At 41.9% G+C, this 16798-nt stretch overlaps 1 protein-coding gene across 1 annotated transcript in view; it reads right to left on the reverse strand.

Moving 5' to 3' along the window:
* Positions 1–16798, reverse strand: part of si:ch211-51h4.2 — a 92938-nt gene that overhangs the window by 45562 nt on the left and 30578 nt on the right. Inside the window, exon 8 of the mRNA XM_031575035.2 lies at positions 8614–8737. Coding sequence (XP_031430895.1) covers positions 8614–8737 — 124 coding nt within the window. The remainder of the gene's footprint in view (positions 1–8613; positions 8738–16798) is intronic.

Below are 16798 nucleotides of genomic sequence, written 5' to 3' on the forward strand. Positions count from 1 at the left end.
AACAGTGCTGTGTTGGTAAAACCGGGGCCTACTCATACACTGTCAGGAATCCTGCTACTATGCAAAAGGTTTGGAATTACCATGTGTAGACAATCATTTCCAACAACCGTGGAGCCCTGTCACGTTACACCGTGGGATGAACAAAATGTTCTTGGTTATAACAAAGTAGGCCATTAGCGTGACTGCAGAGTATTGGCCAATCCAGAGCAACTGTTCCCTCTAGCCAGAGGAAGCGGTGATACAGAAGCCACTTCACATGGCTATAAGGGGGAGATTTGAAGGCTGTGTGTTATGGTAACAGTTTGGGCCTTTCAGTCTTAATTAGATGAGGACTACTCAAGATTTCACCTATTCAGCTACTGATATGGCAAAATACCACCTATATCTCCATGTATTTAAACCAATACAGACACTGTTCTGTCTTCACAAATTTAATTTTTTTCCCCCCCTGGTTTAATAGTTCTGTCAGATCACGAACAAGCCAAATAGAACATGTTATCTCTTCAGTAGAGCTACCTCTAACACATAACAGCAGAAAATGACTCAGACTTAGTTGTTTCTGCTCTCGGGGCAGAGGGATCTATTTTGGACAATTGCTGTGGCAGCATTGAAAGTTATTATCACATGCCGGAAACCCTTAAGGATCCCTTGTCCTTGAAGCGCTCTCACTCGCTGAGAGATTGTGGAGATTGATTTCAGATGCCTAAGATAATGAAAACAGACAATTGTCCTGGAGCAAAAAGTCACCCCAAAAAAAAAAAAAAAAAAGCAAAAGTGCACCTTGAGAAGTTTAGTGCGATATTGTGATGGAGGAACACACAGCGGAGGACAAAGAGAGGCCAAACGCTGGTGCCACAGTCACTTCCAGAGAACCCAGCAGGTCAGCTCTGGAGTCTCCATTCCCATAGGGGACTAGCACTTATGAGCGGAACACTTGTATCTGTGGCCAGTAGCAGGGGAATGCTCACCTGTTTGTTAACCGTGCGTCAGGCTTTGAGTGGCACAGGCCCTGCTGTTCCATTATGGACTATGTGGCCAGTAGCAGGGGAATGCTCACCTGTTTGTTAACCGTGCGTCAGGCTTTTAGTGGCATAGGCCCTGCTGTTCCATTATGGACTATGTGGCCAGTAGCAGGGGAATGCTAACCTGTTTGTTAACCGTGCGTCAAGCTTTGAGTGGCACAGGCCCTGCTGTTCCATTATGGACGGGGGAGGCCTGGGAAAGTGTGTCCATCAGACCAAGAGGGAGCCGAGTGGCACATCTTGGCAAAAAAAAAATGTCTTCTGCAGTAACGGCATGTTTGCTCAACGGCTGGACAGTTCTGGCGTCTGGGAGCATGTGAGCTTGATTCACGGTTACCGCAGGACAGCTGTGGTCGTGGCCCTGACCACGGAGGCTGCTGTCGCGCTAGATGCATCACAGGGTCTGGGGTGGTTTCTCAGGGGGGCTTCCTCACACAGAGGTGCACCCATGGATGTGGCTTGGCTTAGAGAGGGTTTTGGTTGTTGCCCGTGGTATAGGAGGCTCACCCGTGAGTGCGAGCAAAGGAGGTGGAGGTCTCCAAAATGTTCTGTTTTAAAGAAGCACGCCGTATACAGGAGTGGCGAATGCTAACCAACTTATACTTGAAAACTAAACTCTAATAGCACACCGACGTAGCTGCACTGCACTCAAACACTCAGGCATCACATAGCAATCAACTGACTCAAACACAGTCAGGCATCACATAGCAATCAACTGACTCAAACACTCAGGCATCACATGGCAATCAACTGACCCTGAACGGACAGGCATCACATAGCAATCAACTGACCCTGAACGGACAGAGCATCACATAGCAATCAACTGACCCTGAACACAGTCAGGCATCACATGGCAATCAACTGACTCAAACACTCAGGCATCACATGGCAATCAACTGACTCAAACACTCAGGCATCACATAGCAATCAACTGACCCTGAACAGTCAGGCATCACATAGCAATCAACTGACCCTGAACAGTCAGGCATCACATAGCAATCAACTGACCCTGAACAGTCAGGCATCACATAGCAATCAACTGACCCTGAACGGTCAGGCATCACATAGCAATCAACTGACCCTGAACAGTCAGGCATCACATAGCAATCAACTGACTCAAACACTCAGGCATCACATGGCAATCAACTGACCCTGAACGGACAGAGCTAGCAGTCTGATTAAGGGTGGGAACCAGAGGGAGATTTCTGATCCCCCCTATTAGCTCTGTCAAAGCAGGCCTATAGGACTTCCTGAGCAGACTTCCTGAGGATTGCCATGATGAGGCTTCAGTGTTATAGACTCGTCCTGTGCCTGTTTGAGGGGGGGTGTAGTGTTATAGACTCTCCTCCTGTGCCTGTTTGTGAGGGGGGATGCAGTGAGGGGGGGTGCAGTGTTATAGACTCGTCCTGTTCCTGTTTGTGAGGGGGGATGCAGTGTTATAGACTCGTCCTGTGCCTGTTTGTGAGGGGGGATGCAGTGTTATAGACTCTCCTCCTGTTCCTGTTTGTGAGGGGGGATGCAGTGTTATAGACTCGTCCTGTGCCTGTTTGTGAGGGGGGATGCAGCCATGCAAGCAAGATGAATAAAACATACAAGATTTATTTGCCCTTTATTTGTTTTCAGGAAATGAGGTCAGCTTGAAAATCACCAATGTTGTTACTTGGACAACTCTTTCTGACTGAAAGAAAAGGACAGAGACACAGTCTATGTCTATGAACAATATGAACTAGAGCTATAACTATAGATGTTTAATCCATCGCCACTGGTTTCTCTGATGTCTATGAACTATATAAACCAGAGCTATAACTGCTCCTAGTCGCACAGTTTAATACATGCCCATGTTTCATATTAAATACTGCTCACAATTATTAGACTACCCTGAAATTACTTTTAGGTTTGATCAGGAAGTTTTGACAGGGCGACTTAAAAATACAGTTTGACACTGTACAAAATACACCCTGCATTGTATGGTACTGGTTGCAGCCATGCTGCGGAATCTAGGTTGAATAATCAATTGTCATTGAATTTGCACTTCCCCATGTTGTCGCATGCTAGCAGACAGTGCATCTGCTCTGAGTATACCATCCACAAACAAAACATGACGAGTGTCGATGGGTCCGCCACCATGATCTGTGTGACGTTAATGCGGAAGGCATTAGGTCAATTGTTTTAAGAATAGATTTTACCAATTATTTCGATGTTTTAAATTACATTGTCAGAAAACAAACCATTCATACAATCCTACTTTCCATGTCTTAGTATGTTTAAGACTTTTGAAAGATTGATGAATTGAAGACATTTTAATGCCAATTAAGGCCTTGTTTTTGGATTAATGAATTCAATGCCTTTTAAGACTTTTTAAGCATCATTGGGAACCCTGCATTCACATACTGAGAGAGAGAGAGAGAGAGGAGACAGTCTAGACAGCGGATATCACAAAGAGCAGAGTGGAGAGGAACATACTGCTTGTTTTGTTGCAGACACAAGACTGAATGAAGCAAGTGTATGCAGGCTGCGTATCGAAATGAATGAATGATGATGGAGCATTTCACTGTCAGAGTACCGTTTTCTAAACGGTTGCTGTAATAAATCCTTACAGTATTTGCAAGGTGTAACACCAGACAAGCAAGCATATTAGCAACAGCAAATGGCAGTATGGATACCTGAAGTCATTTCAGTGCAATCAATACTAAAATGATCGAGACTTAACAGTTGTATTCATGGACGTTAGTAAATTAAATTCTATTTGGTGCCACTGCTGGTGTAGAAAACGAATCAATCTTTTGTGAAAATGTTTCGTAGCTGTGCAACCTTATAGCCAAACAGGAAAATGACAATAACAAATCGAATTCTATCATAAAAAACTTCATATTGAATGTTTTATGCATTTATTAAAGTTAAGATTACACTGGAAGCACTTAGCAAGAGAAATCCAGTGATCTTTTTGTCGTGCCTGGAACAAAGAACTCCCCCCTTCCGTGTGCTGGAAGCAGCAGCCCCGAGAAGACTGAAATGTCAAAGTGCCTGCACTGGTGGCGCTCACAGAGAGCCATACGGAGCCCACGCAACCCGGCAATATGTGCTTTTTCCTCATGCCCCTGTCATGGACGCCAGAGCTGCCAAATGAAGAGAGGATCGTTTCCCGTGCACTTGACCCAGCGTGTGACACGGAGACTCGCTGACCTGAAACAGATCCAAAGGCCACACGCAGCCAGCCTCCTCCTCCTCCCCGCCATCTGCATGGAGTGGGGAAGGAAAAAAAACAAACAAAAACCCCCCCCCGCCCCCCCGCCTGTGCCACACACATGCTCTGCACCCTCTGTGTGTCAGAAAGCACAGACATACATGTGGAGTGGATAGGAGCACTGGCATCTGTTTTGGTTCACTCCACACCAGTGCTACCTGAGCTCCATATTCATCTTATATTCATATTTATTATCTATATATAACATTTTTTAAAGAGTTATTTGTTTGAAAATGCTGAATAATTACACAATAATTCAGTAGTATGATTTATGTTATGTATATGATATGTCAGTACAGACAATGTTCTCTGTGTGAACGTGTCATTCTTGCTGCACGCCACTCTATTCAGCTGAAAGTCATGCTTTCTGAAAGTGTTAAGCTTACACAATGTACACAACTCCTATAATTCATATGGCTGTTTTTCCATTTCCATTCTGAAGAGTGACTTTGCTGTCACTTCAGTAGTCATTATCTATTGTAAAAGTGTCAAGGGAATTGCTTACGTTAAGAATAGGCATAATGTCTGGACATTATTCGTGCGTCATTCAAATATTCCAAAGTTTGAACATGTACACACACACTCTTTTTTGTGTGTGTGTGTGCGTATGTGTGTGTTTGTGTGTCGGTGTGCGTGCGTGCGGGTGTTTGTGTGTCGGTGTGCGTGTGCGTCTGGGTGTGTGTGTGTGTGTGAGTGTGTGTGAGCGTGTGTGTACGTGTGTGTAACCCAGACCAATGCAATTTGGCAACACTGTTGCATTAAAGCTGAGGCTAACAGCCGAGATCACACAGCCTAAGGTACCAATTCTTCAGCTTGACTTCCTCTTTAGTAGGTAACAGTAAACATTACTAACAGCTCTCTGCATCTGATTTGATCTCTATGTTCACAACAGCCCTTTCCTTCACTTTAACTGCAACCGGTACCGAGAGGAGGCATTTTCACATCATTTGACAACCTGATTTTTACGAGCAAGCAGGGGCAGGCCAGACATTGTCTTGCCATGGGAATATATTCACAGCACATTTCAAAAACTGCGGCCATATGCATTTTTAATGGATCTACATTTCAGATTACTAATTCTCCCTTAAGAGTTAAGGCAGCTGCCGTGCCAGACTTGACAATAAATCCCCGAAAATTCTGGCAATTATCAAGCCAGCATCTGACATGCTTCCTGTCCAGTTCTCCTGCTAATTACTTCCAGGCAGCCATTGAACTCATCTGCATATTCAATTGGAGGCTTGGCAGGCGGCTCCTCAGACTGTTTAACATTACTGCTGACCCAAACAGAATGGAGCCGCAGGGGAACGTGGAAGGAGTCAGACTGGGCTGTCTGGGGGGCTGGGGGCGGGGGGCCGGGGGGGGGGGGGGGGGCTGAGGAGACTCAACCAGCATGAAAAGCGCGATGCAGAGAGTTTAATGCTTGTCAGGACGGCTCAGTGAGCTCCAAATAAGCACTGCGAGCACAACCACACGAGTGTCAGGTTTAAAACATCATGGCGCACACACAAGTCAGATTCTGCTGTAGGCCATGTAAAAAGACGGGGGTATTGTGTTAAGGGCTGTGAACTGAACGTCAGAGGAATGCCAGACATTGCTGACATTGTCAGTGTATGTGTCTGTGTGTTTGCACGCTTTTACATGCAAGCACGTATGGTGGGTACATTTACAATAGCATCCTCTCTCTCTCTCTGTGTGTGTGTGTGTGCGTGTGTGTGTGTGTGTGTGTGTGTGTGTGTGTGTGTGTGTGTGTGTGTGTGTGTGTGTGTGTGTGTGGTTTAGGGAATCCTCAACACAGACTCTCAAGTCTCAGTGGGACACAGGAGCACTGCCCAGGCGATCAAGGAGGCACGATTCCCAGCGTGACACACATTGGCTTGGCTCTGCTCCACGAAGGGCCACCATACTCAAAGGGCCACGCGGGGGCTGATGCCCCTCTGAGTGAGATTGATGAGCCTGATTTGTCCACTGATGAGACGAAGTTGAGAATGACTGTCAAGCATGTGAAGTGTCCATTGGAGAGCAGGGACAAGGCCTCCCGATTGATAAACGACCGCAGGTGATTATTCACCGACTCCCTGGAGAGCGCAAGGCCAAGGAGATGCACCGAGCCGCTCACCTCAAATGCTATATCTTTATGGTTACACATTTACATATTACGTACAGTAGTTCATTTCATGACAGTTTGCGGTAGATCTGTGAGGAATAAACAACACATTGTTCAAAATAACATGATATTATATTACATTATTGCAAGAGTGAAATGAGATTATAACTGTAATCCAATAAAGAATAAGTTGCAAATCAGTCCATGCATTTTTTTGGTGACGACATATTATATGTTAGAATGACTTTGCATGCTTTTAAGACATTGTGCTAATTTAAAAAATATAAAAATTGAAAATGTAACTGGGATGAAAAGGCCATTGGTACCCATAGAGCTACGAGAAGAAGAAGAAGACACTGAAGCACAAAATTATTTGTCTCAACATGGATATATAACTGCTTGAAGTGGATTTTCAGAGAAATATGGACATGATTTAACCCAAGCATAAATTCCGAGGAATATTAAATATTTAAAACTAAACTCTACAGCTCAGAGGGTAATACAGTCGTATAATCATGCACAACTATATCCATCACCATCTCCATCTATACTGGCAGTTTTAATATTGCTTTTTTATTGCAATGCTGCATTTGCATTTAACGACTCAAAGAGCAAGCTGTCACTCAAGTCTGTGGCATTTTCATTTGGGGCAACTAGTGTGTGTCTGTGTGTGTGCATGTGTGTGTTAGAGAGAGTGTGTGTGTGTATGTGTGTATGTGTGCCATTGTGTTTTTTCTTCTGTTACAGTATTTAAACTGGGTGGGGAACTAAGAGGGCCAGTCACTTTACTTTCATAAATCACCCGTCAGAAACCATTATTATTTCATAATTGCGATTCATTATTGCGGCAGTGTCATATTCTCGCCTTCACTTCTATTTATTAATTTCTATCCATCTTGGTGGATCTAACGCAGATTAATGAAGCGTTCTCCTGCGTTGGCATAATTGATGTGGCACTGCAGAGCAAACAGGGGGGGAAACGGGACACATCCCAAATGCACAGTGCTTTAAGTCGAGCCGTGAGGTCGGCCCAAGCAAATAACCCCTCACTTGTGAAGAATGAAGTGCAACGGGGAGGAAATATCCAAGCAGGTAGAGTTTCAAAGTAAAACAGGTCTCATATTAAAAAAACACATATTACTTTTACTATTACAGTTACTTATTCCCATGAGGGGAGGCGTTCTTGTGCATGGAAGGTTAGAGTATGTAATCTTATTGTTTTTGTTGGCCAACTATGGTAAACGATGTTGTGCTGGCTATGGTTTATACATATTCTGTTATGGAATATCGACCATAAACTAACATGAACCAAAGATTAAGAACGATTTGTATTTGAGATATTTAAATCTGCCACAGCTTGTTTTTCTGGCATTAAAACAGACAAAATATTTCCCTGGCATTAGAAAATGTCCATTTTTCATGATTGGAATTCATCAAAGATTCTCGATGGCACAGAGAATTGGCTAATGAGAATGGAATGCGATCAATCATTAAGCCAGGTCTGGCGCTCAGTACTTGTGGACCTACTTAGCATGTTTTCCTTCCAACTACGAGTAGTTCTATTCAAATGAAAACCATTTATGATCAACAATGACACTTCTATGAAATGTCATGACTCTCGCTTCCTCTTGAGTACCCCACGGGGTGCCACACCCCGATCTGAGGAGCTCAGCACAGAGTTAGAGAACCGCAACCGCAGCAGCAGGAACCTCACTATAGCAACTGTGCAGTTGGCCAGACACTTTTACTAAAAACTAAAACTTCCAAGTGGGCACAATTGAATCTAGGAACACAGCTAATGAAGGAAACAACCTTGATAGAAGTGCTGCTACACGAAGGGCTGTATTTTGAGTTAATGTGCCTTCAGTGTTCCAGCACCCTTCTTGTACCAACACACTGGAGAGTATAAGTGTTTTGCTGACTGACACACTCGTTCACTTGAATTCATATTCAGAAGACCAGAAATGAATGCAGATGAATAACAGCAAGCGATAGTCATAATGTTGCTCAGTTTCACTCAGGGGATATTTGAACACACCCAGGGGATTTCAGTGCCTTGAGAGGAGCAATGTATACATATTTCCTTTGAATCATGTCTGTATCTGCATATCTGTATCGTTTTATCAGCGTATGCTCATAGAATACTGAATAGAGTTGCAGTGATTTAGCCATGTTTTATAAATGCACACTGTATTAAACATGCCAAAGGCTGCTTTGAACAGCTAGCTTGACGGTCTACTTACAGTGATGATGAGCAGGATTCCTTTCAGCAGCGTCAGCAGTGATGTGATTGGCTGGATGACAAACTGAGCCAGTACGATTCCCAGAGCCAGTATCCACGTGAAGGCCGGGATGACGTAGATGTGGCTGTAAATGGGCCACAGGGAGCGTTAAAAATGTCACTGTTTGGCTCAATGAGAACATCAAATATGACTGTCAAGCAAAAAGCAGATATTTACTTCAGAATGGTCTTTTCTCACGTCATTGAGAGAGTGGACAATGGTACCAAAGCATTTCTTTAGGTCCTTTTCAAAACAACTAAAAACTCAAAAACCTAATTATCTCTACCCTATAATTATATCTACCCTCTACCTATCTATAAGTATGACTATTTGTTTAGGTCCTCTCCAAAACATCTCAAAAACTTAAATACCTCTACCTGTATATGAGTATGAATTCGTAGGTGTTTGCCATTCAATATGCACACCACATAAAACTCGTCTGAGACATTACGAATCAATGTTCCTTAAAAAGCTTACACCAGACATATATGAAACTCAAAAGTGGTGAATCAAGAGCGTATACAACCAATCTATTGGCTAAATAAAAACAAAATAGGAGAAACCTCAACAATAGAGGCCTTTTTCTGCAGCTCATAAACTGCGATTTGGCGTGAAACGCCGCCGTTCAAGATAATTTTTTTTATCCTGTAATGGATTGTCATTGTGAGGGTGTGAATACTCTTGAAGGGATGAAATAACGTATTGATTGACACTCTGAGGGGATTACCCTGGATTCTCTCCCTTCTATCTTTCTATCTCCTCTCCTCTTCTTTCACCTGACCTGATTTCAAAGTCTGTGTCTACCTTTAATGTGTTGCTAATGAAGCATTCAAGCACATATGTGCAGGGCAGAAGCCCCACTCTGCCCATAGAGGAAGCTGTGAATATCATTCAGGTTAAGTATTTACTGGGGTGTAACAAACTAAATTACCTATCCAATGCAATCAGTGCAATTACAGAGGAAAAACTGCTGGGATTAGCGGCACAGGTAGCAGCGCTCACAACGAATTTACACTTGAGCTGTTGATTCTGGCACCTTCTACAGCAGGGGGGGGGGGGGGGGGGGGGGGGGGTTGCCAAGAAGTGTTCTCTCTCTGCTTTCCGACTTCTTTCCTGATTTCTTTGTCCTTGTTTCAGTGCGGTTCATTCTGTCTGGTTGATTCACAACAGCCTTGTGGAGGGTTGCTGTGTTACATCAGTATGAAATATAACACCACATTCTACGTCAGGCATTTGTGCAGAGGGAAAAACGAACGGTAGACTAGTATGGGAACAGCAACCAGTGAGACATAATTGATCATGAACAGCAGTTCCATGTTCAGATGTCTAATTTTACACCAGCGAGGCTCATTATGGAACCTATTCAGTTTTCAACAATCACTGCTAATGATATCCATTCACTGTTCCTGCTCCATGCCATTTTAAGATGTGTTCATATTTTAAAACTGAATCGTGTAGACATGACGTGACTCATTTTTTTTAAAAACCTGATTCAAATTACAATCAAGAAGATCACACTACCTCTGGTAGAGATATCCAGCCATAGTATGCCTGGCTGGAATGGACCACTGTTTACACAAATTATAGTGTATTCCAACTCTTAAGCAGAATGATATATAAATAATAATAAATGATAATAAAAGAATCTTCTCATGTACTTTCCTGTTTGGGGACCGTAGAGTAAATGCGGAGTAGAGTGCGAGTGCTCATGGGAGTAGCGCCACTGCACCTGAGTGGCATACTTATTCAGCTCAACTGATTCCATACTTCCCTGCACCTGAGTTACTATAACATTACAACACAGAGTGGAATGCTTATTCAGCTCAACTGATTCCATACTTCCCTGCACCTGAGTTACTATAACATTACAACACAGAGTGGCATGCTTATTCAGCTCAACTGATTCCATACTTCCCTGCACCTGAGTTACTATAACATTACAACAGAGTGGCATGCTTATTCAGCTCAACTGATTCCATACTTCCCTGCACCTGAGTTACTATAACATTACAACACAGAGTGGCATGCTTATTCAGCTCAACTGATTCCATACTTCCCTGCACCTGAGTTACTATAACATTACAACACAGAGTGGCATGCTTATTCAGCTCAACTGATTCCATACTTCCCTGCACCTGAGTTATTATAACATTACAACACAGAGTGGCATGCTTATTCAGCTCAACTGATTCCATACTTCCCTGCACCTGAGTTATTATAACATTACAACACAGAGTGGCATGCTTATTCAGCTCAACTGATTCCATACTTCCCTGCACCTAAGTTACTATAACATTACAAAACAGAGTGGCATGCTTTTTCAGCTCAACTGATTCCATACTTCCCTGCACCTGAGTTACTATAACATTACAACACAGAGTGGCATGCTTATTCAGCTCAACTGATTCCATACTTCCCTGCAGATTCGTGAACAGACTGCAGTCTGACTGCTCCAAATGTTATGGCAAGATCTTATCATAAGATGTCCGTTCAATATTCACACTCACATAGGGCAAAGTATCAAGGGCACTAGATACACTTGGAAGGTAGATAGATTTCCCTGAGGGCATTTGTTCCAATCAATGTATTTTTTCAACCAAAGCCAAAACCCATATATGTGAAGACACTAAATGTTTCATAATACTCTTGGTCTGACCTTTCATGGCCACAACCCACAAACAAGAACTAGCAAACAAGGATTTCTGACTCATATTCATCTCAAATAACTTACAGGATGTTCAGTTATATAAGAAACGTCAGGACTGAGAGCTACCCTTTTTTACTTTATATAAGCATTCTTGGGGTTCACAAGTTGAATACTAGTCAAGCCTTGTCATTTTTCTTTAATAATTTAGAATATAAGTACAATTTTCTATATTAGCTGTCAACTGCCAAAGTATCTGAAATACTGCTACAATGTCTGGCTATATTTTCCTCAATAGGTTTGAAAATCGCCTGTGATTGTGAAATGGATTCATTAAGTAACAACAAAAGATAACAAAAGTTGTTTTTGTTTGAACTGAATGCCATCTTTACTTGTGTCTTTTGATTGGATTCAAACACAGGGATGAAACAGCTGTGGCCATCTGTACGCGTGTTTCAGCTTGAAGGAAATGTCAGTGGCACAGAGGAGAACAGTTCAGGGGAAATAAAAAACACAAGCATTCATGAACAAACTGCCAGGTGTGATTTGATATGGAAATGAGAAGGAGACTGCTACAGTATTTTGCATATCTCAAATTCACCCAGAGGACAGCCAGAGGACAGACACAAGTGATTTTACTAGACACACACACGCGGCAGAGGAAGATCACAAATATGAAGCCCTGCAGGGGACCGCAGCAGAAATAAACTGGGGAACAAATCGAGGGAATGGTTTATTATTGTGACGTACTATTTCTTTAATTTGTTATTTTAGGAATTAGAAAATTGTGCTCTGAATCTATAGTTTGTTCCCTTGTTTTCTGTAATTCGTATGTATTTTTGAAATGTATTCAGGTGAATAATTTCTTCTTTTGATTTCTTATTCATGCCTACGGGTTAACATGTGATAAAACGTATTCTAGTCTTGCATCCACAAAATGGAGTTAAAACATGCTCACAAGTATAAACACCAGCAATCGAATCATGAGCACAATTTCCGAATTAAAACAATTGAAGTGCATTCATTGAAAATCATCCACTCAATATACATTTTATTCCAATTTGTGTCCTCTGCAGTGCATTGAATACAAATAATCTGCCCATAACAACCTCATATTATGAGATTATTTTTGGGACGCTCTGATTAACGTTGCTGTTTTACTTTGATCATTCTTTTGAAGTGGTGAGCCCAATAGCCTGTATGACATGACAGCAACTGATGCATAGAAACAACCCTTCAGCAACACCCCAATGTGCACAAGCCCAATGTGCAGTGGGTGGGTTGAGGTGGCCTAATTTAATGAATGCACATTTCAAAGTAACCATCAAAAATAGAAAAACCTACTGAACATCATAAACATCATATCGAGTACACTTTTTTTGATTTCACTGATGACAGTGCCACATTTAGCCACCACATCAAAGTGCCTCTTCCTGCAAAAAAAAAAAACATCCATAAATAAATATCTCGGAAAATGCCGCATGAATATTTAACGGTTTCAATTCTGACACAGATCAGTTCTACCCAGTGATAATTCTTCATATCCCCTGCTAACATCAACCTCACTATCTATTTCCATACAGGAGGCGACCTCTATGACCCCGACCACCATCCTAAATAAGTCTCAGAAAGCAACGAGAAGATAATGAATCCGCCGCACTTGAATCCACACACAACACATCTCTTTCTGTCATTTCTCTGGTGGACACGATAAGGAGAGAGATGGAGAAAAAGACAAAAAGGGCTTGAGGAAAGTGTGGAGAATGAGGGGGAGGAAGAGAAGAGCTTAGAAAGAAAGCAAGGACGCAAGAAGAGAGAGACAGAAGGACACAAGGAAGCAAAAAACACAAGAGAGAAAAAGAGGATGAAAGAAAGAAAACTGCTGAGAGAAAATGAGAGAAAGACCGGAAAAGAGTACAGAAAGAGACCGAGAGCAAGACGAGAGGGTGAGAGTGAAAGGGGGAGACACAGAGAGAGAGAGAGAGAGAGAGAGAGAGAGAGAGAGAGAGAGAGAGAGCAGTGTGAAATGAGAGTGTCCCAGCACAGATGGGAACTGTGACAGCACACATTTGTCTGTGACAACCCAATCGCCCCACGCTCGAGACGCCGCCACACCAAAGTGACATCACAAGGGGGAGGACAAGCTTCCAGTCATCATGGCTTCATCAGGATCCCTCATCTCCCATTAAAATGCACATTAATAGCCAACCATTACCACAACAACAGACAAATCCTACACTTCTCACAAACCGATGGAAGATCTGCACAAAATGGCCAATTCAGTGTAAGATGTTGACCACAGGAAATGGTCAAATTCATTTCACATACTACAATATCATGAGGGTATTCCATTCTGAAGACAGTGTAAATGTCAATGCACTCAACACAGTCGCATACCGGAGCGCCATAATGCCCAAGCAATGTTTTCACACGAGCTCATAAACTCATAGCATAGTGTGTCAAACTATCAACTTTAGACAGATAACTGCAAGCAGATGCTGAAAACATTACGTTCTGTTCGGCATTATAAATAAATAACAGCACAATATGATTCTATTATACTGTTTATGGTGTTTATAAATACATTATAGTGTAATATAAAAGGCAAACATCATGCATATTGCATTCAGACCACAGATGTCACAGAAACAAAATCCCAAGTATACTTCCATTACCTCAACACCCACAAATTTAAATATTTAAAGCGACTCGCAGCACAAGAGGAACGCTTTTAGAGGCACATATTTTTACCCATGTGTGTGCTCTTGGAAAATAAGTGTGATTCTCTTGACTCTGCAAGCACTTTCTTTTATCAAGTGAGCCACAAAAACACAAAGCTCTGTTCAGCGGGGAACTTGTACACTGACCTGGGGCCTGTTTTGTGTGTGTTGCTTAACAAATATGGAATAATATGACAAATACCACATCAGTTCATTCTGCAGATCTACCTAAGAGTGACCCATTATTACAACAGCGGGATTTAATTGATTTGAGATAATTGCACACTCCCATGTTGGTTGGAAAGGGCATATTTATGGCCTTACAAATATGTATTACATTGAGCCTAGCTAATACAATTGCTTACACAGGTCTACATTTACTCTTACTGTTAGATTTACTTTTAAATCCTAGAGTTCTGAGGAGATTAAACAATGTAATATTCCAAACTCTTTTGCTACAGATCCTTCTATTGTGCTCATGACATAATGGCATGGTCAGTTTGTGTTATAGCTTGACTTCATTATAAGGCCTGCTGAACAGGTTTTAGCCTATGGACTTATTGTGTTGCCTTCTCTGATAACAAATTCAAAGAACATAAAAGTCTGAACATTTGTCAAATAGCCAACAGTGAGATCCAGGTACACAAGGGGCCCTGGGCTCGATAAGGATTGTTTGATTTGGGAGTAATATCGGCCCTTCAGCATTACGTCCCAGAACTGCATTAAACACAGCCTTCCTCAAATGATATCTAACAAATAAGACAGGGAGGGTTATTGACCACAACCAAGCTCAAAGCTGTGATAGATCATAATGTACAGTAAATAAAGTCTTTAATCATTCATAGCAAGGTATCTTTTGAAATGATTTTGCTATCGAGTATAAAAATGGATCTCCCTTGCCTTATAATTGAGCACTATTTCTCATCAATGAGTTTGCCTTAAGAGTGCTCCTTCCGTGGAGAGGCTGGGAGTGCTTTAATTAAAATGAAAAACTGCAGCATTATGAGCTACATGTAATTCAAGGGCAAAGGAACAATGTGATCGTTTGTAAAAATGCGCTGACGGTGTCAGAAACAGTAAAAAAAATAATCTGAATCTTTCAACACAAATTCTTACTGACAGATAAAACAGTGAAAGGCTGCTGAGGCAGAGGCTGAAAACTTTACGTTAACATTGTTTTACACGGCAATAATTTGCCATAAACCAAGTGAAAAATTCTTTCCATTTCTCCCCAGCTGAAGCTATGCGTGCTGTTTTCCCCCGGTTTTGCCATATTGCCGATGTGCCTGCTTAAGCAGCGGTAATAAAGGGGCATCGGTGGAGAGGATAAACACAGCAGCAGGAATGAAGATGTACGACTCACTGAAGGACAGACTCAAATCAACAGCAGAGAAGCTGGCACAGGTTGCAATTAGAGCAGCTCCCTAATTGAATTACCCCACCGTATGTTCTTCTTGGAGAGGCTACCAGAGTTGGGTTTATTCAATTTGCCTGTTTACATCTTGGACTTGGACAGAATGCTGATGGCAATCAAAAAACCTGCGAGATGATTGTTTTGGTTTCAACAGAGCCTTCCTGCATGGCCAGCGCGGACGTAAACAGGTAACAAGACCCTTTGGGTTGTTGACAAGTTATCGGCCTTGAGGTTTTGGTGAATTAAAAGGGAACTGATTTGATTGTTTGAGGTTACCGAGACACCGGTGGATCAGCGCTAGACTCAGCTGTTCCCTGGGAAGGCGGTTGGAAACAGACATAAATACATGGTATCAATCCCTTGCATAAGATAGAAAAAAATAGCTTGACTTTGACCTCAGACTGAACCATGTCCTTCAGCAGTATTCGCTTCTTTAAAGTTTATAGTGTTTTTTTCCCCATCTTGTCAAAACCACCGGAGACTACATTTGTTGCTTTTTCAGGAAAAGAAATGCAACTGTGTCTTATACCCTTTGGGCAAGATATAATGAGCACATTTCCGGTAATGAGTCCCTGTATCTTTCAATACAATGTTCAGGGGCCAACACAAAAACTGTTCAATTAAATGGGAACTTTTAGGAAACCTGATGCTATGAAATGACACTACAGAGAGGCCAATGCTTTTGTAAGATTTATATGACTGAAAGAGAAAATGGTTTTGAGGTTGCCACAGTTCCTGGTGCCACAAACATAATGTATAATAAATCGCACCAAACATAAACTCAATGTTAGAGTGTCGTTAATTTGATATGTTTGATATGTTATCATTTTTTTTAAGTATGTAAGGTTTTTCAACGTACTGTGAATCTAAGGAGTTTAGCCATCATGTGTAATGTGTTGACATTAATAAATGAGTGAAGCTAAGACCTTCATTGAAATTCAAACGTATACTTCAGTTTCGGGAATACTATTCAAATTAACCAAATTTATCTTCTATTAGACCTAACCTGTAACCATGACTTAAGTTTACTAGACTGAAACGAAGGTATGTATCTTCTAAATTTCATTAGAACTAAATGCCTAATTTGCTACTTAAAGGCTTAATTGAATCTGCCTCCTGAGAGCTCATTTAGGTAATTGCCAGGCCTTTCTTGCACCCCGTGTTTTGAGGGTCTCTCGTTCCGGGAGCTGAACTCCGTTTCCTCTGAGCCTCAAGGTCATACGATTGATTCCCAAACAGCAGTAAGCATACCTATTGTACTAGCCTTTTTATATATTGAGATATTTCCCATCCAAAGTAAGTTGAGGCACACAGAATTAACGAGAGATTAAATATGAAGCCACGACGAGCAGACACTGTGATTAAGGT

Source organism: Clupea harengus, chromosome 10 (genome assembly GCF_900700415.2).
Source record: "Clupea harengus chromosome 10, Ch_v2.0.2, whole genome shotgun sequence".
Classification (NCBI taxonomy): Eukaryota; Metazoa; Chordata; class Actinopteri; order Clupeiformes; family Clupeidae; genus Clupea; species Clupea harengus.